The sequence below is a fragment of the Cydia splendana genome, chromosome 3 (genome assembly GCF_910591565.1).
Source record: "Cydia splendana chromosome 3, ilCydSple1.2, whole genome shotgun sequence".
In the NCBI taxonomy this organism is placed as follows: domain Eukaryota; kingdom Metazoa; phylum Arthropoda; class Insecta; order Lepidoptera; family Tortricidae; genus Cydia; species Cydia splendana.
This window is the reverse complement of record NC_085962.1, coordinates 23,371,317-23,396,111: the sequence shown is the minus strand read 5'-3', so window position 1 is coordinate 23,396,111 and position 24,795 is coordinate 23,371,317. Positions and strand designations below refer to the sequence as shown.

Below are 24,795 nucleotides of genomic sequence, written 5' to 3'. Positions count from 1 at the left end.
AAAGTATTCGAAATTCGATCACTTGGAAAATTCCACAAATTTTTAAAACTATCCATAAACACATCATCAGGTAGTAGGTACTTATTAACATGGACTAAGGAATATTAAGGGCCAGTTGCACCAACCATAAATAGCTCATCAAAGTCCTTCGGCAGCGAACTATGAACTATCCCACACAAAAAAACTAAAATGCTTTACCGATGACTGATGGTTTGGTGCAACACATAGACGCAAAATTTTAGGCATTCGCATAGCCTTGGATCTTGGTGCTGTACTGTATCATTCCCTCAAAACACTATACAGCGCGTTCTACTTTAGCTGACAACAGTGCGTCACTTTGAATGGTTTTATATACTAAATAAATTTCTGCGGTCCGGATCACGATAGACTTGATCTCAGTAATTATAAGATTATGAATAAGCATACTGTGTTGCTCAGGTAAACAAATTAAGACTACACATGCTTGACAATACTTTAGTTATAGGTAACAACTAAGTACAAACCAAAATAACTTAGACACATAAAGTATATCTGAAAACAAGCTTTTTGACAAGCCTCACACTACTCAAAAACTGCTAATAGCCAAAATGAAAGCCATCCATCAATTCAAACACAATTACAAAAGCGAAAAACTTCTAGTTGTATTGTATTTACCAAAGAGAATTGATTATATGTAATAGAGAATAAAAGTCTAAGAAAAATGTGCCCCTTATTTTAATATCCAAAACAGATGGCGCTGTACTGCGCCATATGCTCAGAGTACACAGTAGATCAGTGGTTCCTAACCTGGGGGTAATTACCCCCGTGGGGGTAAAACTGGTATTTTACGGGGGTAATAAGCTAACCTAATATAACAATACAACAAACGTACACATTTTATTTTTTATTACCATTGGGAGGAGGGGTAAATCAGATTCCCTAGTTAGTCATAGGGGTGACCGGACTGTAAAGGTTAGGAACCACTGCAGTAGATGGAACCGTTAAGCGCCATTTCGTTTAAATTCGAAACACGAAATTGACTTAGATTTTATGCATCTTACTAAATCAATTATGTTAGGTATTTACTGATGGCTTAGTACGATGCATTGAGTATTTTGTTCATAGGCGCACTCGCTGCTTGTAAATGATTAAAATTTAATGGAGACACGCAACAAACATGGTGATAGACACAAATACACACAATACATAAGTAGTTATGAATTAAGTAAATAAATGCAGAAAACCAAATGAACTACCGAATGAAATGCTTGTCAAGTTCCATCTTTAAATTTATACTGTTGAACCACTGATTATACTGATGATAATTTTGGTTTTTACAAGTATTTTTATTATTCATCTAAAAGGGCATACATACAACAGTCAAAATGTAATTAGACTTGTTCCAATGTTTACCTGGGGTGTGACTGGAGATTCACTGATATTATTTTGTGTCGGAGTTTTGTGCTCTTGGCCGTCCGTGATGGCCGGTACGTGCTGAAACCGCATATAGCACTTTAAATGCCGATCCATGGCCAGAGTACGACAGGGCCAAGCGCATGCATTTTACCACAAAAGTAATATGATTTCTAATGAAATTATTAGCAATCACATGGTCGAAACGTTTGGGCCTGATGATTGGTTTAATAAAATATCCAAAACATAGAAGATCAACCTCTCTAATATCCAAATACAATGTTTTATTTTCATAATACTCAAATCCCTCAGTTTTGTTGCTGTAGTTCATGTTGAATTTTGAAACTGAAGTATCATGACAGGTTATGTTTATATACTTCAGTGTTTCTCAAAATGTTACCATGTTATCACAAAAATATGATTCTGGTGAATAAAATTTCAGTAACACAATTTCCTAACGGGATAGTTGTGGCTCTTATACCTTTACGTATACGTACGAGTACGTCAAAAATATAAAAGCGACGTGTATGTATGTGATTGATTTTAGGAAAGTAATGGATATTTTAGAAAACGAATCTTTTATACCGATGCTGGTTGAAAGAGAGCCCACATAGTATTTATACACAAGCAATGGCCACTTGGAGTATGAGATGAGTTACTATGATGAGTTTGGACATGTCCTAGCTCACACGCTATGGTCACTGGTTTACCTGGTTGTACGCATCCCAGATATTCGTCATGAATACTAGGATGGACCCTCTTTCACCCATTTGGCGGAGAAGCAGCTACAAACAGTCAAAAGTTACAGTAATACGATTTAAGTTAACCCTCTGACCGTCAAAGACGTCACTGACGCGCGCGGCCACAGCCCAATATAAGTCTTCGTGCATTCCGACAAAGTTCACTATGACGCGCCGCGCTCGATAGACGGGGCGTTCAAAGGGTTAACCCTAGTCATTCTTCGATTATAAGACAAAGATCATTCGTAAAATGAAAAGAAAAGGCACTTCATCACGCAACGACTATTAAAGCAAATGTCCACTAAGACTACAACTACAAAAGTTACCAATTAGTAGAAAACTGGAATTTATCATTTATTTACAAATGCATATTTACAAATGCATGAAGGCAAAACTACGTTGCGAACTAAAATAATTAATGGGTTGTAACCAAATTTTAGCGCTCTAATTAGTTCTGGAACTAATGTAATCCCATTTGTATGAGTCGAGGTTCGAAGTCATTGACCTCATTGAAGTCATTCACCTGCGTTTTTGGGAGTCGTACGCTTCACGAGCATTCTAATACCATACTGACTAAACGAATGCAAAAGCAGCAGCCGAGCGAAACGGAACGGTGGCAAAAAACATACCCGGGAAGTAATATACTTCTTTAAACCCATCACCAACTAGTATGATCAGTCACTGCTAAGAACCGTAAGCTCAAACTGGACGCGTCTAGGCAATTTGAGAGTCAATATATCATATGACCTCGAATGAAGTCAGTCACACTCGCTTTGCATCTGTGTGATTTTCTTAAAAGTAGCCGAACAGTCGCCTTCAAGGGAATACAAAAATATAACGTTAAGGAACGCACCAATGAGGGCTTCAAAATACCAATACCACGCTTAGTCACAGGGATTGGGAGTCTTATCTTTTTCGAACTATGTATATTCAAATATAGCAGCATAGCATTGAGCGCTTTTTAAACTTACAGGTACCACTGGCGTAAATTATTATTTTTTAATTTCCTGTTTGCAAAACTAGAGGAGGGGAGGGGCATATACTACGGGTGGTCATCGATAAGAGGGGTAAAAAGTTGAATGAGCTGTGGCTCATGTAAGTATGGGTATGTAAAAGCTACGTTCAAGAGAATCACCCAGCAAAAAGCGGCGACGATTCCATTACTACGGCGTCAAACCACTTTGAACGTGCAGTCCTCGACACAGCTCGAATTGACTTACTTTTACGTTAGTGAATTAGCCAGACATGCAAAAAACGGAAGCGTATATCTACTTTGAATAACGTGGATACCGGCGAGGGCGTGGCTCTTGCCTTGTGGCGGAACATGGGGCTGTCGTCCGCCATGCAGTCCGTGCTCTGCAGCAGCCCCGACACCAGCGCCGCCTCGCGGTGGAAGTCTGGATGCTTGGTGTTGATGTATGCTAGTTCGATCGCTACTATGTTTTCCACCTGTCAAATGGTTCACATTTTATAATAGAAGTAGCTTTATTTGAGAAACGCTTAAACTAAACTTATTAAGTAAAACATGATACGTACGGGACCGACTTATTATTAAGCGTCACTGAAAAGGTCTTCACTAGGCTTGATGTCGACAATGGTCTTCCATGGAAACCTTTCCGAGAGAGCGCTACACGCTATAATACAATTTTTATACTAAATAGGTGCAATAATTTTAAACAAATTTAATAAAGCTTATACCTATCATTCAATTAAAAACTACATTGATAATTCATCATCATCTCAGCCATAAGACGTCCACTGCTGAACATAGGCCTCCCCCTTGGACCTCCATACGTGCCGGTTGGAAGCGACCCGCATCCAGCGTCTTCCGGCGACCTTAACAAGATCGTCTGTCCATCTTGTGGGTGGACGTCCTACGCTGCGGTTGCTAGTCCGTGGTCTCCACTCGAGCACTTTTCGACCCCATCGGCCATCTTCTCTGCGTGCAATGTGGCCTGCCCATTGCCACTTCAGCTTGCTAATCCGGTGGGCTATGTCGGTGACTTTAGTTCGTCTACGGATCTCCTCATTTCTGATTCGATCACGTAGAGAAACTCCGAGCATAGCCCTCTCCATAGCTCGTTGAGCGACTTTGAGTTTTGAGATGAGGCCGATAGTGAAAGACCACGTTTCGGAGCCGTAAGTCATCACTGGTAACACACATTGATTAAAGACTTTCGTCTTGAGGCACTGAGGTATGTCGGACGAAAAGATATTACGTAGTTTCCCGAACGCTGCCCAACCGAGTTGGATTCGGCGGTTGACCTCTTTCTCGAAGTTGGACCTACCTAATTGGACTACTTGTCCTAGGTAGATGTACGAGTCAACAACTTCGAGTACCGAGTTCCCAACAGAGACTGGGATGGGGACTGGGAGACATTGATAATTGAATAATTTAAATTACCATACATATGACTGTTTATGTATGGTAATATGTATGCGAGGCAAAACATAATATTTTAATAAAATTGCAATCACACTAGTAGAGCTGGAACAGCTATAAATTTTTAGAACAGTCCTCATAGTGGTGCTCCTAGACATCAATCCGATGTCGCAAGACTGCAAGAGGTACCGTTACCCCCACCATAATTTAGAATTTCCCCCTTATAATTGTGATAGATTGTCAGTCCCCGGGTACGGGTATAATATGATATGGTAGGCGGCACTGACCATGGCGTTGGTGGCGGGCAGGCGGGTGCGCAGCAGCTGCGTCACCACGTCCACGATGCGCTGGTGCAGGCGCGGGAAGCGCAGCATCTCCTGCTGCACCTCCGTGCCGCAGTGTTGCACTATCCGCTGCATCTCCTCGTGCACCTACACATAAACAAGCTTACGTTCATTTGTATTTACTACTCGAGCCCCTGTTTTGTAGATGATAGTGAAAAATATTACTTTGGAAACAAATCAAAATAGTTCATCAAAACTTTTGATTTGTTTTTAAACCAATACATGTATACATATATAAATTATAAACTGAAATAGATGTCAGACCTATGTTTAAGAAAAAGTGAGGGAAGTGGTGGTAAGGGATTCGTATAGGTGCAAGCACGTATCTACTGTTCGCCCCAGAGTTGGTCAAAGACGCCTAGTATGTATGTATGTATGTATGTATTTACTTTATTGTACATAGAAATATAAACACGAGAAACACAGTTACAGAGTCAATTAAATACAACAAAGGCGAACTTATCCCTGAATGGGATCTCTTCCATACGCCTATACGCCTAGTCTCACTGAGATGGCATCAAGTCGAAAAATCGGGACAGGTACCACCGTGACAGATCGGCCTACAGGTTCCTGGCGTTAGCCGCGAGAGCCCAAGACGCCAGTTCGAATCCGGCCTTTGCCACTGGAGAGCTTCGTCACTTATTCTTTGTATTTTTCATCTATTTCAGTTAATAGTGAGAATGTGGTCGTGCACGTACCAGTTCAACGCAACGCTGCGAGGGCTCCTCGAGGCGGCGGATCTGGCGCTTGACGAGCAGCTCGAACGACACCTCGGGCACGAACAGCGCGGGCCGCGGGCCTGTGGCGTTCCTTATCGCCGTCAGTATGTCCATGCGCGTCAAACCTGCATCGCACAACCATTTCAAGAAGGGGCTGACGCAAAATTGTAATTTTTTATATTTAACTATTACTACTTACAGTGATTTAGTCTGCATGGAATGATGATGATGTCCTTCTCGGGGCCCTAAACTAACTCTATACCAAATTTCATCTAAATCGCTTCAAAGGTTTACGTGTGAAGAGGTTAAAGTCAAAATCACAAGGAATAGTTATTTGTTTTACAAGGGGGCAAAGTTGTTGTTTAACCGCTCGTGCTAATATTGATACCCGAGCAAGCGAAAGATTCCAAAATTGAAACACGAGCGTAGCGAGTGGTTCGAAAATGGAATCATGAGCGTTGCGAGGGTTTCTAAGCACGAGGGTTAGACAAAATTTGCCCCCGAGTGAAACACAACATTTTTCACCACACCAACCCGAAGCAAATATTAAATGTAAAATATCAAACAAAATCAAACCAAATCAAATCTAAATGAATGTTTTTAAATATTTATCATCCAAAATCATCATTTAAAAGTCAATTCTACCAGCGAAAATTAGAAAACAACTCAAAATTTGCATTTGATTACTTTGCCTCACATGTGAATAAAATACAACTTTGCTATTCGTTTTTGAAGTGCAAAGTAAGCCTTTCCGAGCTGGTGTGGTGAAAACTATATTACAGTTGCAAAGCCCCTTAAAAGGTTGACTCGATAGAAGAAAATCAGTCTAAATTTTTTTTTCACTTCTCATGCTCAAAAAGTGCACCTTTACAGGGTGACCACTCTTTACTATAACCAAAATTCCCTGACTTTTCCCGGTTTTCCAGGCGTTTTTTCAGGTTTTTCCCTGACCATAATCTTAAATGTAATAAATATAAAATATGTAATTGGAATACATTTTTGAGTTTTTGCAGAATCTGAATTAGTCCAGTCATTATATCCAAAAAACCGACCCTATCCGTGAATAATCAGTTCTTGGATTTTTTTCTCGTAGGTCCCTCGGGGTGGTCACTGGGAGTGTAAATTCAAAAAGTAGACTGAATCAGGCTCCTGTGTATATTCCAAAAACGGTTTTTCTTGAATAACTCGGCCATTTTTGATTTTACAGTAAAACCGTGAGGACAAAAATTGTAGGAAATTTGATTCTCTACAAATTTGGTCCTCACAATTTTTCTTCTAGGATCGATATTTTGGAAATTAAATTTGAAAAACGACTAATTCAAAATATTTTCATCATCTACGAGATGCGAGCGATAGAAATTGGGAATCTAGTGGTATTGACCACTCGATTTCAATTCTATTAGTAGAATTTTAACGCCTAGTAGTGGAGATATCATTTAACGAAATACACGAAATCCAGTGGTCGAATTTCAAAAATCGGCCCCCTGGACTTAAATTTTCTATCTTTTTGTGTAGCTCCTCCGTGTACAAAAAAAAAATGATCCACGCGGCTCGTAATGCTCACTTTACGAGCCGCGTGGATCATTTTTTTTTCAATATTTATTTTGTATATACCGCCGTGGTAGGATATAGCGTTACCTATTATTAACCTATTTAGCGGCAGACGTACGACCCCAATTTCATAGAAAACCGCAAATCGATTATTTATTTATAATTATTTATTATACTAGAGATCAAAATAAAATTTTTGACCCGCAGTTCCTAAAAAAAATTCCATAGGAGGGGAGTGCTGAGTCATTGTTTATTTTTATGAGAAAAAAAAATTTTTAGAAACCAATCGTGTATGGTAGGGTTAAAGAGGTATACCCCGTTGGATATATGGATATTACGTATCATTTTATGATTAATAGGCACCGTATCTGCAGTACAGTTCCATTAAGTCTCGTAGAATAGATACTGAAGTAGGACTGTATCACTTAGTATTATTCAAAAATAAAAAAAAAAAATACTAAATGAAATTATTTTATAAATTGCTTTATTAGGGTTAGATATGAGGATATTACGTATCATTTGAGGTATATTGTACAAAAAAAAAATCAGCCATATCGTATCTGGAGAAGCCCAAACTTGGTATGTTTTATGTTTTGAAAATTATTTTTGTTTTAATTTAAAAAAAAATGGCTGAAATGTAATGATGTGGTATAGTTTTAGAATCGCCTCAAAAAGCTTTTCTGAAAAAAAAAATTCTTTCCCATACAAAAAAAACAATGACTCAGCACTCCCCTCCTACGGGAAATATTTTTAGGAACTGCGGCTCAATAATTTTGTTTTGACCTCTAGTATGCGTGTGCCAAACGGCTAATCTGTACATCGTTTGCGGTTTTTAAAGTGAACAGGTTAGCACATTCACTGCCCCCGACGCAAATGTGCGTCCACCGTCATACAAGTTTGTTCCTAGGCCACGCCCCCTGGCAGTGAATGCGTTAGACTAATTACAGTAGATATATAATGTTTGCAGATTATACATAGATTATAGATATATAATGAAGCGATGGTGGCCTAGCGGTAAGAGTGTGCTACTTTCAATCCGGAGGTCGCGGGTTCAAACCCCCGGCTCGTACCAATGAGTTTTTCGGAACTTATGTACCTACGAAATATCATTTGATATTTACCAGTTGCTTTTCGGTGAAGGAAAACATCGTGAGGAAACCGGACTAATCCCATCAAGGCCTAGTTTCCCCTCTGGGTTGGAAGCTCAGATGGCAGTCGCTTTCGTAAAAACTAGTGCCTACGTCAAATCATGGGATTAGTTGTCAAGCGGACCCCACGCCTATTACTTATTCTGTGCCCAGGCTCCCATGAGCCGTGGCAAAATGCCGGGATAACGCCAGGAAGAAGAAGATATAATGTTTGCAGATGGTAAAATTTATATATATATTTTTTTTTATTATGTACATACAGAGACAATTTTTATTCCCCGACCTCCATTAAATTTCCCTGACAATTCCCTGACTTTTCCATGACTAGCGAAATTCCCTGACTTTTCCCGGTTTTCCCGGTTTTCCAGAAAGTGGCCACCCTGCTTTATGTCGTGCGTAGACGACATAAAATCGCATTTTATGCTCTAGAGCATAAAGTAAAATCATCTATTACGACCCTTATTGACTTAGCAATAAAGTCCAAATTCTGCCATACAAACTGCCAGCCCTGCCGGCGCGCCCCCGACCGGCGCGCCCCCGACCGGCGCGCCCCGCGCCCCCGACCGGCCCAAGAACAATTTTCTTTAGTCTTGAATAAATACGTTAAAATAACCTAAAATATTTGATTTTTTGTATATTTTCCTCGCAATCGAAGTGAAAAGCAGAGTGTACAACAAGGGCATAAATGTCCATTTTTACCCTCGTCTACTATTTTGGTCTGAGCGAAGCGAAATTGCCTCGGGTAAAAATGGGTCACTTTATGCCCTTGTTGTACAATCTACTATTTATTTTCAATTGTTTATTGTTAACTTGCATACCATAGCAGTATTGTTTTATTATAAAATAGCTAGTGATATAACCGAGGGATCTGACGAATTAAATTTTAAACAGAAGTATTTATTTATTATATTTTCCGAGCAATTATCTCCCTCTCTTTGCTCAATATTGTAGGAACATCTCAAGGAGTACGATGGAGATATCGTAAGATCTCGTAAATCCGACATTTAGTAACGGCACAGACTATGATCTACCTACAGGAAGGTTAAATGAATAAAAGTAACTTACCTACTAGCGGGTGAATAGAATCCAGAGTTCTACCGAAGGTCTCGTGGAATATGTAGCATATCCTGGCGCCGCCGCACAGCTCCGTGGTCTCGATGTTGCGCGCCGTGCCCTCGATGGTGGAGCAGTACGCGCTCGCGAACTTGGTGATGATCTGCAGCAGCGTCTGGTACTTGTCCGACACGTCCTCCCCGTACGAGTTCAGCAGCGTTTGGAACTGGGAGATCATCACGTTCACCCGGACCTAGGAAACGAGATGAAGCAATACTACATATTAAGGGTGGAAATCATGAATTTACGAACGAGCGTGAATTGAATTTACGCGATTAACGCGAGTTCGTAATTATTGTACCGCCCGTGGCACACACGATGTTTTTCATCATACCTGTGAGGGAAAAAGGGGAAAAAAATTAAAGTTTTGCCTAATTTCGGACGTTCATTACAGCCCCAGGTCCGAAATTTAGGATACACGGACCGCATCGCCTACGTGTAATCACACGTGGAAATACTACTTTCTTCGGTACAAACTACGAGTTATACAATAACAATAACGACATATGTGATGCACAGAAAACAGTGTAACAGGTGTATTTATTAGGGGTACACTACATAATTCCGAAATATTTTATGCCGAATTTTAAAATATCGAATTTTATTATTCCGATTTTTAAATGCTCGACCCATCAAAATCCGAATAACGATATTCCGAATTTGTTGTTAATAAATAAAGGTACCTACGTTTCTACGGGGGGTAGCTGTTCTAACGTAACCTAAACCTACTTTTTTAAAAACAGTATTTACTGTAGGGGTCGCAGTTCTAACCTAACCTATACCTACTTTTCTAGTAGCAGTTGGTTTCTGTAAAGGTCGCAGTTCTAACCTAACCTACACCTACTTTTCTAGTAGCAGTTGGTTTCTGTAAAGGTCGCAGTTCTAACCTAACCTAACCCACTTTTCTAGTAGCAGTTGGTTTCTGTGAAGGTCGCAGTTCTAACCTAACCCACTTTTCTAGTAGCAGTTGGTTTCTGTGAAGGTCGCACTTCTAACCTAACCCACTTTTCTAGTAGCAGTTGGTTTCTATAAAGGTCGCAGTTCTCACCTAACCTAAACTACTTTTCTAGTAGCAGTTGGCTCCTGTGAAGGTCACAGTTCTAACCTAACCTAACCCACTTTTCTAGTAGCAGTTGGTTTCTGTGAAGTTCGCAGTTCTAACCTAACCTAACCCATTTTTCTTGTAGGAGTTGGTTTCTGTGAAGGTCGCAGTTCTAACCTAACTTACCCCACTTTTCTAGTAGCAGTTAGTTTCCGTAAAGGTCGCAGTTCTAACTTAAGCCACTTTTCTAGTAGCAGTTGGCTTCTGTGAAGGTCGCAGTTCTAACCTAACCTAACCCACTTTCCTAGTAGCAGTTGGTTTCTGTAAAGGTCGCAGTTCTAACCTAACCTAACCCACTTTTCTAGTAGCAGTTGGTTTCTGTGAAGGTCGCAGTTCTAACCTCACCTAACCCACTTTTCTAGTAGAAGTTGGTTTCTGTAAAGATCGCAGTTCTAACCTAACACACTTTTCTAGTAGCAGTTGGTTTCTGGTAAGGTCGCAGTTCTAACCTAACCCACTTCGCTAGTAGCACTCAAGTAGCAGTTGGTTTTTGTAAAGGTCGCACTTCTAACCTAACCTACTTTTCTAGTAGCAGTTGGATTCTGTGAAGGTCGCAGTTCTAACCTAACCTAACCCACTTTTCTAGTAGCAGTTGGTTTCTGTAAAGGACGCAGTTCTAACCTAACCTAACCCACTTTTCTGGTAGCAGTTGGTTTCTGTGAAGGTCGCAGTTCTAACCTAACCTAACCCATTTTTCTAGTAGGAGTTGGTTTCTGTGAAGGTCGCAGTTCTAAACTAACTTAACCCACTTTTCTAGTAGCAGTTGGTTTCCGTAAAGGTCGCAGTTCTAACCTAAGCCACTTTTCTAGTAGCAGTTGGCTTCTGTGAAGGTTGCAGTTCTATCCTAACCCACTTTTCTAGTAGCAGTTGGTTTCTGTAAAGGTAGCAGTTCTAGCATGTCCAAATGATTTAAATGCATTTTTTTGCAGATCAATTCTAAAAACGGCTGACCATTTAATTATTTCCGTTTTGAAAATCACGAATTTCATTATTCCGAGTTTACAAAAGATCGAATTTCTGAATTCCGAATTATTTTATTTCCGATCGGTCAATGATTTTTCGGAATAGACAAATTCGGAAATTTTGTTTTCGGATTTCTTAAAAATCGGAACTTTAAGCTTTCGTTCATATGACAATCGGATTTTAAGTATTCGGAAATAGCGCAGTCGTGATTTTCTTCTTACGTGGTTTTCAAAGTCGTGATTTCGATATTTCGGACATATAAAAAATCGTGATTATGAAAATCGAGGTTATGAAAGTCGGAAAAACATATTTCGGAATATTTCGGTGTTCCCATTTATTAGAATTATAAATAGCATAATTACCTTGAGTTCGGGCAGGCAGTCTCTTATATGGTGCATGAGCAGCCTGTTCAGGGTCTTGGCCAAGTATGGCGTCCCGTTCCTCGTCGCAATCGTCGGGTACTTCCTTTGGAGATACGTGGCTTCGTCTTTTAGAGCATCCTGTGTTAGATTGAATAATATGTTGCTTTAACACATTCAACACCAAGAACCCGACTGTCGGGTACACTGTTCGTAGCGACTACGCGCTACATACGACGAAACCGTGGCTACGCGCTACGAGCGTAACCCGTAGCACTTAGTGGTATTGAATGTGTTAAGACTTGCTTTAATAAAGATTTAGAACCACGCACATGGCAACTTTTCTGCAGTGGTGCAGTACTTTGTATTACCAACCACTTTTTAATTAAGCTGTCCTATATGCATGGTCAAACAGTACAATAGCGGTCATCAAAGGGAAAAAAATCTTGTTCCTGATTACTCGGCAATGATTATATTGTTTTTTTTTTATTTATTCATTTTTTGATAGCCTTATTTCAGAAAAGGCACATTATTTTTTATACTATATCTACAGTTTTCCTTAATCTACATTCTACGGTAACCGCTTCTGTGTGCCTTTGGGCAAAGGCCTCCCCCAATCTTCTCCACTATTCCTTATTATGGACTAATCTGGTCCATGTTTTTGTTTCTGTCCTTCCAGCCATGTCTTCGATTTCATCGGACCATCTTTTGAACTGTCTGCCTCTGATGATTATATTGTATCCTACTATAAAATAAGTGGGTCGACCACATACCAATTTTTAATGATATAGGAGGCAAACGAGCAAACGAAACGACTGATGGCAAGCAATTATCGTCGACCATGGACACCCGTAACACTAGAGTGGTTACAAGTGCGTTACCATTTTCGGAAAAAAATTAAAACTATAGACCGCAAGTAAATGAATAGTGAGTGTCATATTGATCCATGTAGTACATAAAATGTCGCCCTGTGCTATGGCTCATGAGACTGCAAAATCAAAAGATAATTTTACCGTAATGGATTTCTTATCGATAATGTCTTGCTGCGATCGGTTCACGACGCCGATAATACCGAGTTTTACGGGGATCACACGCCCGCATAAGATATCTATTGCGTCAGTTCCTGAAACACAAAAGGAGTTTATAAGATAAATAAAGGCATAACGTCGTATAATCATAATATATAATTTATACATATATATTTGGGTATAGTACAGTCACCAACCCTTGTTATTATAGAATTAAGAATGTATACCGATTGTATTTGGACTTTGGCCGTCACTATCTATTTCATACTGACTGTACTTTGATCATGTTTTATATACTCACCGGCATCCATGAGATCAAGCTTAGTTACAACAGCCAGGGTCCGCCTTCCATCCGGGTCCACATCCTTCGCCATTTTGATTGCCTCGCTGGTTGCCATGTCTGTGTTGGCTGCGGTCACGGCCAGAATTATGGAGTTCGGATTTGCTATGTACTTCACTATCAGGTTTCTGATTTGGTTTTCTATATCCTCAGGTTGGTCACCGATAGGTACCTAAAAATATAATAAGTAATATTAGCTAAACATACCAGGTATTATTATTACTTTTCTAAATAAATTAAGGTGCAAAACTTCCAAAAATTGTCTACAAATATTTTACGTGACAGCTACTTCATATAAGGTGCATAACTTCCAAAAATTGTCTACAAATATTTTACGTGACAGCTACTTCATATAAAAATTAACTGTCATAAGAGAACATCATTAATTGCAAGAGGTATTGTCTTTAAGATGGGAGAATGCTCTTTTCTTGAAGGTTTGAAGGTTGAATTGATCCGAAATTACCGCAGAACACAGTTCATTCCACCGTTTAGCTGTGCGAAGCAGGAAGTGCCTGTTATATAAGATTGAATATAAATGAGAAACACACTTTGGTGATACCAGGTAAATCCACAAGGGTGAGGTTGACAACTTTGGTGGAGTAAATCTTGAGGTTGATGGGCTCCGGGCAAATGCCCTTGTTGTTGCCCGCCATCCGGTCCGTCTCCCGCTCTATCTCTTGTCTGATTTGGTCGAAATCTGTGTAAATCTTGTCTTTCGTGTGCAGGAATTTGCCCCATTCTTCTAAGTTTACAGTCCCTGGAACAATGGAAAAATAAAATAAGTTCCAAAAAAAGTTAAATAATAAGTTAAGTTAAGCTAAGTTTAATAATAGGTTAACTGGAAGAAATCCCTTAAAGGGATAAGTTCGCCTTTGTACTGCCTATCCTGTGCCACAAATTTGTGTTTTGTATTTTGTACAATAAAGAGTTTATACATACATACATACATACATAAATGGATATTCAGTCTAGGCATGTTAGCCATGTCTACTACCTGCTACAGCAAAACAAATAATATTTAGAAGTGAAATTTGTAACCTGCCAATAAAAATAAACCCCTGCAAAATATTCTTCAATTGCCACCTTACAGCATTTAGTAACTGGAGACGTCATGGCTGTCTTTTTCTGTACGAAACAGTCTGCCGATTTTTGCGGGGAGGGGACGTCCAATGTATTGCTATTTTTACATGTCAGTCCATACAAAATATTGCACAATTGTGCAAGTTTTTCGGCAGAGGGGTAAGCTCTTAAAGGCGACTCCAGTTATTGAATGCTCTAAGATTACCACCTACAAACAACCTATTTACAAACAGGCTAGTTTCCTACAAAACATTAATTGTTCATTTTACATTAATTCAACTAACATGTATGAGCTGAATCACAGTGACATCACGGATCACATGTTCCATTTCTCATACCTACTAATTTTAGAAACTATATTGTACTTTGTAGTACATACATTTCTTAGACTTTATAGTAACAAATTGTTTTGACATTCCATAAAGAGTAGATGATTTGACTGGTGAGGAAACTACCCTATTTCAAGTACATACTCTAAAACATTTTCGTCAATAGGCCACGTCCATACAGAAAGAGCCGCCTCGCGAGGTAATTGCCACGCAAAGCAGCTCCGTCAATGGAGACGTGCCTCGCGCAAGGCAATGCGCGCGAGGCAACAAGATTAGGGCACAACTAATGTGTCAATTGTTGCCAGTGCGCCGCAGGCACAGTTTACATAAGCATGTGAAGGATGATCATAAGTAAATTATACAGTCAGAATGATATGCAATATGAAAAGAGTCAAGTTCTCATTAAGAAAATTGTAAATAATAAGATGTAACACATACAAAGAATAAACAATAGGAGAGGATAACAAATATTTAGTAACATGAAAATGAATTTGATTAAACATAACATTAGCAGATACAAGCCATAAGTGGAAACAGCATCCAAATTTGTTTTTCTAATACCAACCTGACGAAAACATTGAGTTGGATAGCTGAGATATTGGATTCCATGATGCTGGCACTGGTAGCTGCTGTCTTAGCTCTATGTATAAATATAATAGTAAACATATGGCAAATCATCTATTTCTGGCCATGCAATCAATAGCCAATTTGCAAGTATGTAAATAAATAAATTAACTATCTCAATACTTCGTTTTTTTTTGTATTACAAAAAGGATAAAATAAACTTGACATGTATTTTTATTAAAAAACACTTCTGAATAACATTTATATAGTATTTATGATCAATTACAGTCTTTTGTTTGAAAAGTGATGGTTACTAATATTTATTATTTTTAATAATAAGACATGTCAAGTTTGTTTACTTACCCCCTTATTCATAAACATTTACTAAAGTTGACAAGCCGATAATAATCGTTTGTCCCTTTCCATCATACCAATATGTTGGAAAGGGACAAACAATTATTATCGGCTTGTCAACTTTAGTAAATGTTTATGAATAAGGGGGTTGCCCTTTTTCTAATGCTAAAAAAATGAAGTATTGTACTTGAAATGAGTTGTATTACCAGTGGCCAGAAACTCTATGACATTTAAAAGGGCCTCTTATACAATGATAAAAGCTCATAAATTATGTTCAAAGATAAAAACATAATGTACTTTTCATTCCTTGTTTTATTTTCGTTTCAATATTAGGTAAACATTTGTGTCAGTCACCTAGTAAAAGCCTTTAACTTATCAATGTGTGTAGAATTAGTCAACAAGTAAATAGGTCATTTAGTCAGCAACAAAAACAAGTAATGATTAAAATGCTGACTTCCCACAACAGATTGAGGTCAATTAAATTGCAAGCTGTTACACACAATAGCATGATCAATGCATAATCATTGTTGGCATTGAAGATTCACTACAAAGGAATGATAAAAACTAATGCTGCATGCTAAAAAAAGTGTAAACAAAACTAGTGAAGTATAACATGATTTGCATTATTTTCAAGGGCACACAGTGTTAGTTTACTTAGAACAATAAAGGGCACAATTTTCTGAACTTTGTATACAGTGCAAAATTGTTTATAAAAATGAGAATATTTAATTTTAAATAAGTGAAAGGAAAAGCAATCATACCTTCCTCAGCAGACCGATGCTCCTTGCTATCTTTGGGGCTGTACACCAGCTGCAGAACCAGCGGGCGTCGGGTCACGATGCCGGGACCGCGGGGGAGGAAAGAGCGCCCAACCAGACTCTCTATCACTGAACTCTTGCCAGAACTCTGTAGGATACAGATAAAATTTACCTATGTAATCAGCCAATACTATTGTATATACAATGCAGAGAAAGTTCAAATTTCATGTAACGTTAGAAACTACGTCCGCTAATGAGACTGGACAATGGTCAATGACAGGTTACCCAGTTCACTGAAATGAAATGGGGACAAAGAACTCTATGTGACATAACAACCGATTTATGAGACACCGTAGCACATGGCTCTTTTCAATAACTTCTTCAGTAAAACATCAAATTTATGGTTACGCAACAATAAGAATAATATCTACCTGTGTTCCTAAAACTATGATTTGAGGTAACTGGATGGCATCTGCTCCGACCGTATTAAATACATCTTGCAATTTATTGATAACTGGTATAAGTGCTTCCATAATTGTCTATCAGCTCTATTACACACAGTTAATACGATTATAGAGCGATGTTAAGAACTTTACGGGCCGAAATTATTAATAACGAACTTTTACCTAAATACAACAATACACGACCGGTAAAAATCGGCCATATTGATTTCAGATTTGACATCAGGGTTGCTGTTACAAAAATGTGTTTAAAAATATCTCACACGATGCTACAGTCTACACGGGACTGACGCATATTTGAATGATTTACTGATGTTTAATGATAAAAAGTGTGTCCAGTAGGCCTACATGGTTCCATCGCTCTAGGCTTTATTTTAGTCGACTTGTTGTTTTGTAGTTTATATTTAGCTCAACAAGGAAACAATGTGATTTATGAACGTTACCTGTAATTTAATGTCAATGTCAACGAAGTGTCAACTGTCAAACTTTGGCTTCATTGGCTTGGCCCTTGGGTCAATGGTCTTCGATTTCTTGTTTTACATCTATAGCACTATAATTATCTTCTCTTTATAATTACTTGTTGACAATAATTTTTGTGTTTCTCAAATTCCAATAATGCTGACTTTAGAGGTTTGTATTGAAAGTTGCCTCCTTGCGGTAATTTCCGTTACAAATCGACCTATAACGTAAACGTTGGTTTCCAGGAGTCTCGAGTCGACGCCCGGCGATTCACTAGTAACTCGAAGTCTATAGAATTTGGACCCTGGCAGATATCCTACGATATAAGCTGTATCTTACCCAGCGTCTGCTCTACAAAAGTTGTTTGCGAGAGAGATGATGATCAGTTTTGTCAATTCTGCATGTAAGTAAATAGGGAAAACAGGATAATACCATCCGTTCAGACAAAATCTTACTTTCTTATATTTATTTCTATTAGTTTTCAATATCTATAACCACTTATAATATGTCATGTTAATTTCAGATATTGCAAAGAGCTGACTATTCCACATTTTCCTGATATGGTGTTTCCAAAGAATATTTTATCATTGACACATAATAATGGAGCTATAATCAGTTTTAACCCTCTGGATGCTTTAAAACTAGTAGCCTGTACTACTGAAGCTATAGAAGTGTCATGTGCAGAAGCTTGGCTAGTTGCAAGGTGGGTGTTGTATCCTAAAGTAAAGATGCTAAGCATGTATATGTTCATACACTGACCTGCCTGTTCCTATCTCTATCGCACACACAATTATACTGCTAACCTGCTCACTCAGTGGTATTGACTGTTGGCATTAGAGATGCACCGGATATTCGGTTACTATCCGGTATCCGGCCTATCTGGCCACTATTTTAACATCCAGCCGGATACCGGATAGTGACATTGCTTGATTTTGGTGTAAACAAAATTGGAATAAGCAATTTAAACATTCCACTCACTTGCATGCTTAAAAACAATTTAAACATTCCACTCACTTGCACGCTTAAAAACAATTTAAACATTCCACTCACTTGCACATGCACTAATTTCAAACCTAGAAATGAGTTCGCGCGAACGTTCACTAGGAAACAGCTCAAAACCTGCACTATGGGCACCTGAAAAACCGAAATGTAGGTATAGTTCCGCCGGCCGAATATTCGGCAGCTAGCCGGCCAATGGTCAGGCGTTGCATCTCTAGTTGGCATAATGGAACTTGCATGTACAAAATTCTCTGTGCTTAACATCCCTACTTTATTGCCAATTACAGAGTAAACTTTTCGTACAAGTTTAGCTATAACAAATACACATTTTATCTAGTTTTTAACTTCTAGTCCCACATTCCTAATACTTCCTAATCAGGTTCCTAATACCTAATACTAGCAGTAGTAGTTACCATCAATAAAATTTAAATCATTATTTAATTAATGGAACAAAGATGCTTTTGTTTTGTTTCATCCCATTTTAAAATGAAACCATTTGCAAATTCAAATTTCTAAATAACAACATTCCTTTTGATAGCTGGTTTGTTACTGCACACCGTTGTATGGGGACCTTGCACTTTGAGACTATGTGCTGAAACTTGGCACAGTTGATTGTTAGCTGGTCTTGAGCAGATACCAGTAGACGTCGAGAGCCACCTCTCATTTAGTGGGGGGGCTTTACAACTGTATTTTTTATTTTCAGATTCCTGCTACACTTCTTCTTTTCTATCTATCTAGCCCCTTTGTTCTGAGTTAGAGTATATCTCTAAGCTCAGTGTGCCGCTTGGCAAAGGCCTCCTCTAGCTCTTTCCATTGAGGTCTGTCGTGGGCCACTCTTCTCCAGTTCGGGCCCGCTGTGAGTTTGAGTTCATCCTCCCATCTTGTTTGAGGGTTCTTGTGCGAGTCTTTTCTACTTTATGTTTTTTTTTTGTTAGAAAGTGCATTGTTTTTGTTCCAAAACTAGATTGCTCATCCTTAATTTATCCGAAAATGATATATTACATGCCCTAGTAGGGGTATAGTTTTAGAGAAATGTTGCTCCAAGTGAAGCTCGGCAGCGTCGAACTTCTCCCCTCCCCCCCACTAAATGAGACGTGGCTCTCGAGGTCTCCCGGTCTGTATCTGCTCATGACCAGCTAAGAATCAACTGTGCCAAGTTTCAGCGCATAGTCACAAAGTGCAAGGTGTCGTGCACTAACAAACTAGCTATTATTGTTCTGTTCAAATTGGAGCATAGTTATCTTAGACGGACTCTACTCCATGTCTAATATTTGTATCTATTTTATAATTTTTTACCTTTACATAGACCAGATGCAACAAAGAAGAAGAAAAATTTCGATTGGACGTTCTCCACTGACTACAAGGGCACCCTCACTGACAACATCAGTGTTGAAGCCACCGACGAGAACATCAACTATGAGTTACTGAAACAGAAAGACCAAATACTGTTCTACCACGACCTCACACTGTTCGAGGATGAATTGCACGACCATGGCATATCCAAGCTATCTGTCAAAATTGTAAGTAACTTTATATTTTTTATAATGAATATTACCTAATGTTTTTATTACCACAACTTGAATAGACTTTGACAGTTGGCCTGATGACAAATTTTGAAATCCCTTTTAATATTGTTGGTACACTTGTATTCGGTACACAATGACAATAATGCCATAAACGAGGGTAGTTTCTCCCCCCCCGCCGCCACCGGCGTCCGCGCCGATTCATCGGGTGCAGAGGGCTGCGGCCCACAGTCTGCGCCGGTCCGTCACCGTCAACGCAAGCTCCTGATGACACTACTCGGTACGGAGTGAAACACGTCGAGCGTTATTCGACTTAAAATACGTGAGTGACCCGTTCTATATTTAATGTCTGTGTCTCACGGAAGTTTTGTTATTAAAATCCTAATGTTTATACTGAGTTTGGGCCATTGTTTTAGAATCATATAACCATATATGTTTCTTTGAAACCAATATGTATTTCCATGATACTGTCATCAGGCCAATTTTGTTGCACGAGAAAAAAAGACCGACTCCACAGTTACTAATCATAATAGAAAAGTACCGATCATAAAATACAGTTGGTCATGAGAATCGTATTTCCAATCCTTTTGTTATGATACATAGTTTCATAGTCATTAAACTTTAGTTACATATTAAATGTAATCTATCTGGTCGTAAGATTTCCACTGTTTTTGCAGTACAATGGTGAAAATTTTGTGATTCACTCGGCAGCAAAGTTTGTTTAACACTCGTGCCTTGAAACCCTCCCAACGCTGGGGAGTTATTGCCCCCTCCCCCCCTCCTCTGTAAAAAAATGACAATGACTTGAAAGAGCGGGATCACATTGGCGATTTGCGAGCGAGTTGAAAGCGAGGCGAGCGCGCAGCGAGTTCGCCGCGAGCGCGCAACGATATAGCCGCGAGCACGCAACGACTTCGGAGTCTTCGGACGCACGAAATCGTTGCGCGCTCGCCTCGCTTTCAACTCGCTCGCAAATCGCCAGTGTGGCCCCGCTCTAAGGGGCTGACTTGTTGAATGCTCCATGTGTTTAAAATTGGTACAAGTTCACTCCAATGTTTCTCCTACTTTAAAAATAAATACTTATTTAAGGCGCGGTGTGTAGTAAAATGCGATTTTTTGTCACCATATTTACAGACTTTTACAAGGATTTCATGCATTATTTTCTAGTATGTATAACTTCAGTCCTTGAACTACGTTATTGCTTGTCAGAAACACGACGGCTCATAATTTTCCCGATAGAATCTTAAGTTGAAAACATGCCTAACACTGTCTTTATTTCCTTATGTTAGAAGTACTACGACGAAAATGTATATGAAACTTACTTCAGTCGATAGCTTTTAAGTAAATCTTCATTATTGCTTGTCCTTTTATCGAAACGTTAATGTTTTCATTCATCATTTGATGAATTCAACATTTTGCTTACTAAATTACACCCTACGCGGCAATACCTTGCGCCCATTCCTCACGCCAGTACGCCCGTGACCACTGTCGGCGTCGGACCTACGCTAGTTTAGCGGACGTTTCATAAAATGGGTAATCACAGTGTAAATATGCAAATATGTTATACACACAATGTTTTTCAACATGTTTACGAAGAAAAGCAAAATAATTCTTAAATACGGTGACATTTCAGACATTCGTCCGTCATTTATAACAAGTTGGGCAGCAAAGGCACACACCCATCTAACCAATCCGGAATTCAGTCACGATTGATAAATTGTGTAAACATATTTTAAAAGGCTATAAAATTAATCAAATTGAATATTTTTTAAACATAGATATACAGGATTCAAATATTTTAGACTGGTCATATTTTTCATAATATCGATTTCGCCTGGCAAATCGTATTACTTTTTGGCAACCGGGTTTTTTAACCTAATTAGACCCCGCTGAATCCGAATTTGCCGGTTGCTTGATCGAATTCTAGACCGGAAGTGAGATATTTGATATTAAAGGACCCTTTTTTTAGTTTTTCGTAAATAACTCTTAAACGGTGGCGCATAGCAAAACATATTCTATTACATAAGTAATCTGCATAAAATTGCCTACAAGAAAGATTTAGTACAATTTTTTGCTAGGATCAATATTCAAAGAGATATTAACGCGGGAAATTCAATTATAATCACTTCTAAGGTCCCTTTTTTTAGTTTTTCGTAAATAACTCGTAAACGGTGGCCAATATCAAAAAATGTTGTAATACGTTAATAATTTACACAAAATTTTGTACAAAAAAGATTCAGTACACTTTTCGCAGGGATCAATATTTAAAAAGATAATAAAGAAGGAAAGTTAATTATAATAAATTCTAAGGTTCCTTGTTTGTATTTTTTCGTTAATAATTTGAAAAGTATGACTCATTGCAAAAAAAATCTTATACATAAATAACAACTTACCCGCTGCTTTGTCTTTTTAGGGTTCCGTACCCAAAGGGTAAAACGGGGCCCTATTACTAAGACTTCGCTGTCCGTCCGTCCGTCCGTCACCAGGCTGTATCTCACGAACCGTGATAGCTAGACAGTTGAAATTTTCACAGATGATGTATTTCTGTTGCCGCTATAACAACAAATACTAAAAACAGAATAAAATAAAGATTTAAGTGGGGCTCCCATACAACAAACGTGATTTTTGACCAAAGTTAAGCAACGTCGGGCGTGGTCAGTACTTGGATGGGTGACCGTTTTCTTTTTGCATTTTTTTCCGTTTTTTTTTGCATTATGGTACTGAACTCTTCGTGCGCGAGTCCGACTCGCACTTGCCCGGTTTTTTTTAATATTGATCCTAGCGAAAAGTGTCCTACATGTTTCTTGTAGGAAATTTTATGTTTATTATTTATGTATAAGATTTTTTTTGCTATGAGTCATACTTTTCAAATTATTAACGAAAAACTAAAAACAAGGAACCTTAGAATTTAATATAATTAACTTTCTCTCTTTATTATCTTTTTAAATTTTGATCCCTGCTAAAAGTGTACTGAATCTTTTTTGTACAAAATTTTGTGTAGATTATTAACGTTTAACAAGATTTTTTTATATTGGCCACCATTTACGAGTTGTTTACGAAAAACTAAAAAAAGGGACCTTCACCCCCCCTCCCCCCTACACCCTCAGCACACCCGCTAAGCTCGAGGACATTAAGTATGGTTATCTGGACACCACAAGGTATAACTGTGCCAATTTTCAAAATTATACGAATTATTTCCGCAGATTTTTTTTATTTTCTTGAGCTATTAACTAACTCGAATGTCGAAGTAGAAGTGTTTTTTGTCATTACAATCTTTAAATGCTTGACTTTTACTCGTCAATTCAAAATTAGAAAAATAGTAAGTATTACAGTTAGAGTTATAAATTGTTATAATTCTTTCTTGTGAAGACAGCTAATTTTATGTACTTATTGGAGCTATGCATAACTCAATAGTCCCACAAATTATCTTAGCTTTGCTAGTATTCTTCCTTATTTTCACTACCTACTTGCCCGAAATTGACTGCTAGAGTTAGACCAAGTCTGCAACGATTTTGATAGCATAGGCAGTGCAAGTGTTATTCATAATTTCATAGAAGATTGACGTTTAAAATAACACTTGCACTGCGTGTGCAATCAAAATCGTTGCAGATTTTTCTTGGTCTAGCTCTATTACATTTTTAATGTCTATTAGTAAGTACTATTTTTTGTCTCATAATAATTTGGTATCATTTGATTAGATTCTCAGTTTGTCGCGGTATACACTTATATTGTATATAATTAATAATTATTTACACTCACCGTCTTACCTACTACCATTTTTTATTTCATTAAGTACTCATCAAAATTCGAATTTGCTAATAAATCTTATTCAATATTAATTGCCGGAAAAAATCCCGGAACTGACAATTCAGAATACCGATGTCGTCAGAATAAGGACGTAGACGTGCTGCGCGGGAATGGTGCGGTGCGCCGCGCGGGGCGCCCGCCTGCCCGTTCTACCACGCGTCTGCTTCACCCCCTTGAAAACGTAAAACTCGAGTATAAGAGCGCCTTAATATTTTTCAGAGAGTGATGCCAAGCTACTGGTTCGTACTACTCAGATACTTCCTAAGAGTTGATGATGTCATGGTTAGATCTCACGAAACTAGAATGTTTCACATGTTAAACACAAACTATGTCATACGAGAATACACGGCAAAGGAATCAAAAGCTGAAGACTTACAGGTAATATTTCTTAAGTTTTTTTATTATATAGGAAGCAAACGAGCATTCGGCTGGCCTGCAATAAATCAAATAAATAGGTACCATAATTATGTAGGTATCAGTTGTAAACTTTTGATCTTAATACTTAATACATTTTATCTTGTGTCAAAAATCGACAAAAATAGATGACGTAATTTATGAACAGCCCCATAGACGCAAATAAAGTAATTTCGATTTTCCCGGTACGCCCTCAGCCCTCAGGCTCCTCAAAGGTCTGCATAAATAACCTGTCAACTGTGCGTTTCTCCAGAGACTTCCTCGCACAGCTAAACGGCAGAATGAACGGTCGCCTGCGGTATTTCCGGACCGATACGACCTCCAAACCTTTAAGAATAGAGTGTACTCCTATCTTAAACACACTTACAACCTCAGAGGGGTTGCCGGTGTCCATGGGCAACAGTAATCGCTTTCCATCAGGCGGCCAGTATGCTTGTTTGCCACGGACGTAGTATATATAATACAAAGTTAGAGATAAAATTTTAATGACCTTTTTCAGATTCCTACATCACAGATGAAGGAGGCAGACGATGTTATTCCATTTCTTCCAGTTAGAGAGAGGACTCTTCACAAACTCATAGTTCATTCAGATTCCAATTGTTGTGAATAACTATATTTTTATACAATCTTTTTAAATAGAAATCCATTAACAGTAAAAATTTAGTAAATATTTTTTTTATATTATAAGTTATGCAATAAAGTGAGTATGTCTAGTATAAAAACATCATTGCATCTATTTTCCCCAATAAATAGCTAAGTAAATTCACATCAAAATAATTTGGTTTTGGTTTGGTTTACGACTTTAGGTCGTAATGTTTACGAAAAGTAAATGTAAAGGCGGGGTTCCACCAGTGTGCGGCACTGT

General features: G+C 38.4%; 2 protein-coding genes and 1 long non-coding RNA gene across 11 annotated transcripts in view; 1 reads left to right on the top strand and 2 right to left on the bottom strand.

Annotated features, from left to right (window-relative positions):
* LOC134806796 (dynamin-1-like protein) overlaps positions 1-16,925 on the bottom strand; it is a 29,482-nt gene extending 12,557 nt beyond the window's left edge. Inside the window, exons 1-12 of one of the 9 annotated variants that reach the window (XM_063780160.1) lie at positions 16,699-16,925; positions 16,271-16,415; positions 13,731-13,939; positions 13,144-13,354; positions 12,828-12,937; positions 11,818-11,955; positions 9,343-9,583; positions 5,558-5,703; positions 4,803-4,946; positions 3,405-3,581; positions 2,103-2,177; positions 1,393-1,473 (exon numbers count right to left, since the gene is read on the bottom strand). In XM_063780160.1, the coding sequence (XP_063636230.1) occupies positions 1,393-1,473; positions 2,103-2,177; positions 3,405-3,581; positions 4,803-4,946; positions 5,558-5,703; positions 9,343-9,583; positions 11,818-11,955; positions 12,828-12,937; positions 13,144-13,354; positions 13,731-13,939; positions 16,271-16,415; positions 16,699-16,800 (1,779 nt within the window). In that variant the 5' untranslated portion in view covers positions 16,801-16,925. Of the gene's footprint in view, positions 1-1,392; positions 1,474-2,102; positions 2,178-3,404; positions 3,582-4,802; positions 4,947-5,557; positions 5,704-9,342; positions 9,584-11,817; positions 11,956-12,827; positions 12,938-13,143; positions 13,355-13,730; positions 13,940-15,156; positions 15,185-16,270; positions 16,416-16,698 lie in introns of those variants that run through there. The other 8 variants (XM_063780161.1, XM_063780163.1, XM_063780162.1 and 5 more) reach the window with 8 other exon arrangements.
* The window catches only part of LOC134789411 (uncharacterized), a 550,672-nt gene that overhangs the window by 96,196 nt on the left and 429,681 nt on the right, over positions 1-24,795 (bottom strand). The gene's annotated exons all lie outside the window — the stretch shown is intronic.
* LOC134806877 (TIP41-like protein) lies at positions 17,225-24,643 on the top strand. The gene is made up of 6 exons (XM_063780292.1): positions 17,225-17,358; positions 17,433-17,590; positions 17,711-17,890; positions 19,493-19,706; positions 23,736-23,894; positions 24,430-24,643. Exons 1-6 carry the CDS (start codon positions 17,344-17,346, stop codon positions 24,538-24,540), a joined length of 837 nt encoding a protein of 278 aa, XP_063636362.1. The 5' UTR covers positions 17,225-17,343; the 3' UTR covers positions 24,541-24,643.

What these genes read in the sequence shown, in the direction of transcription:
- LOC134806877 (XM_063780292.1), top strand. An exon ending in CAGTTTTGTCAATTCTGCAT is followed by an intron (nt 17,591 to 17,710) that starts GTAAGTAAATAG and finishes TGTTAATTTCAG; the next exon opens with ATATTGCAAAGAGCTGACTA. An exon ending in CAAAAGCTGAAGACTTACAG is followed by an intron (nt 23,895 to 24,429) that starts GTAATATTTCTT and finishes GACCTTTTTCAG; the next exon opens with ATTCCTACATCACAGATGAA.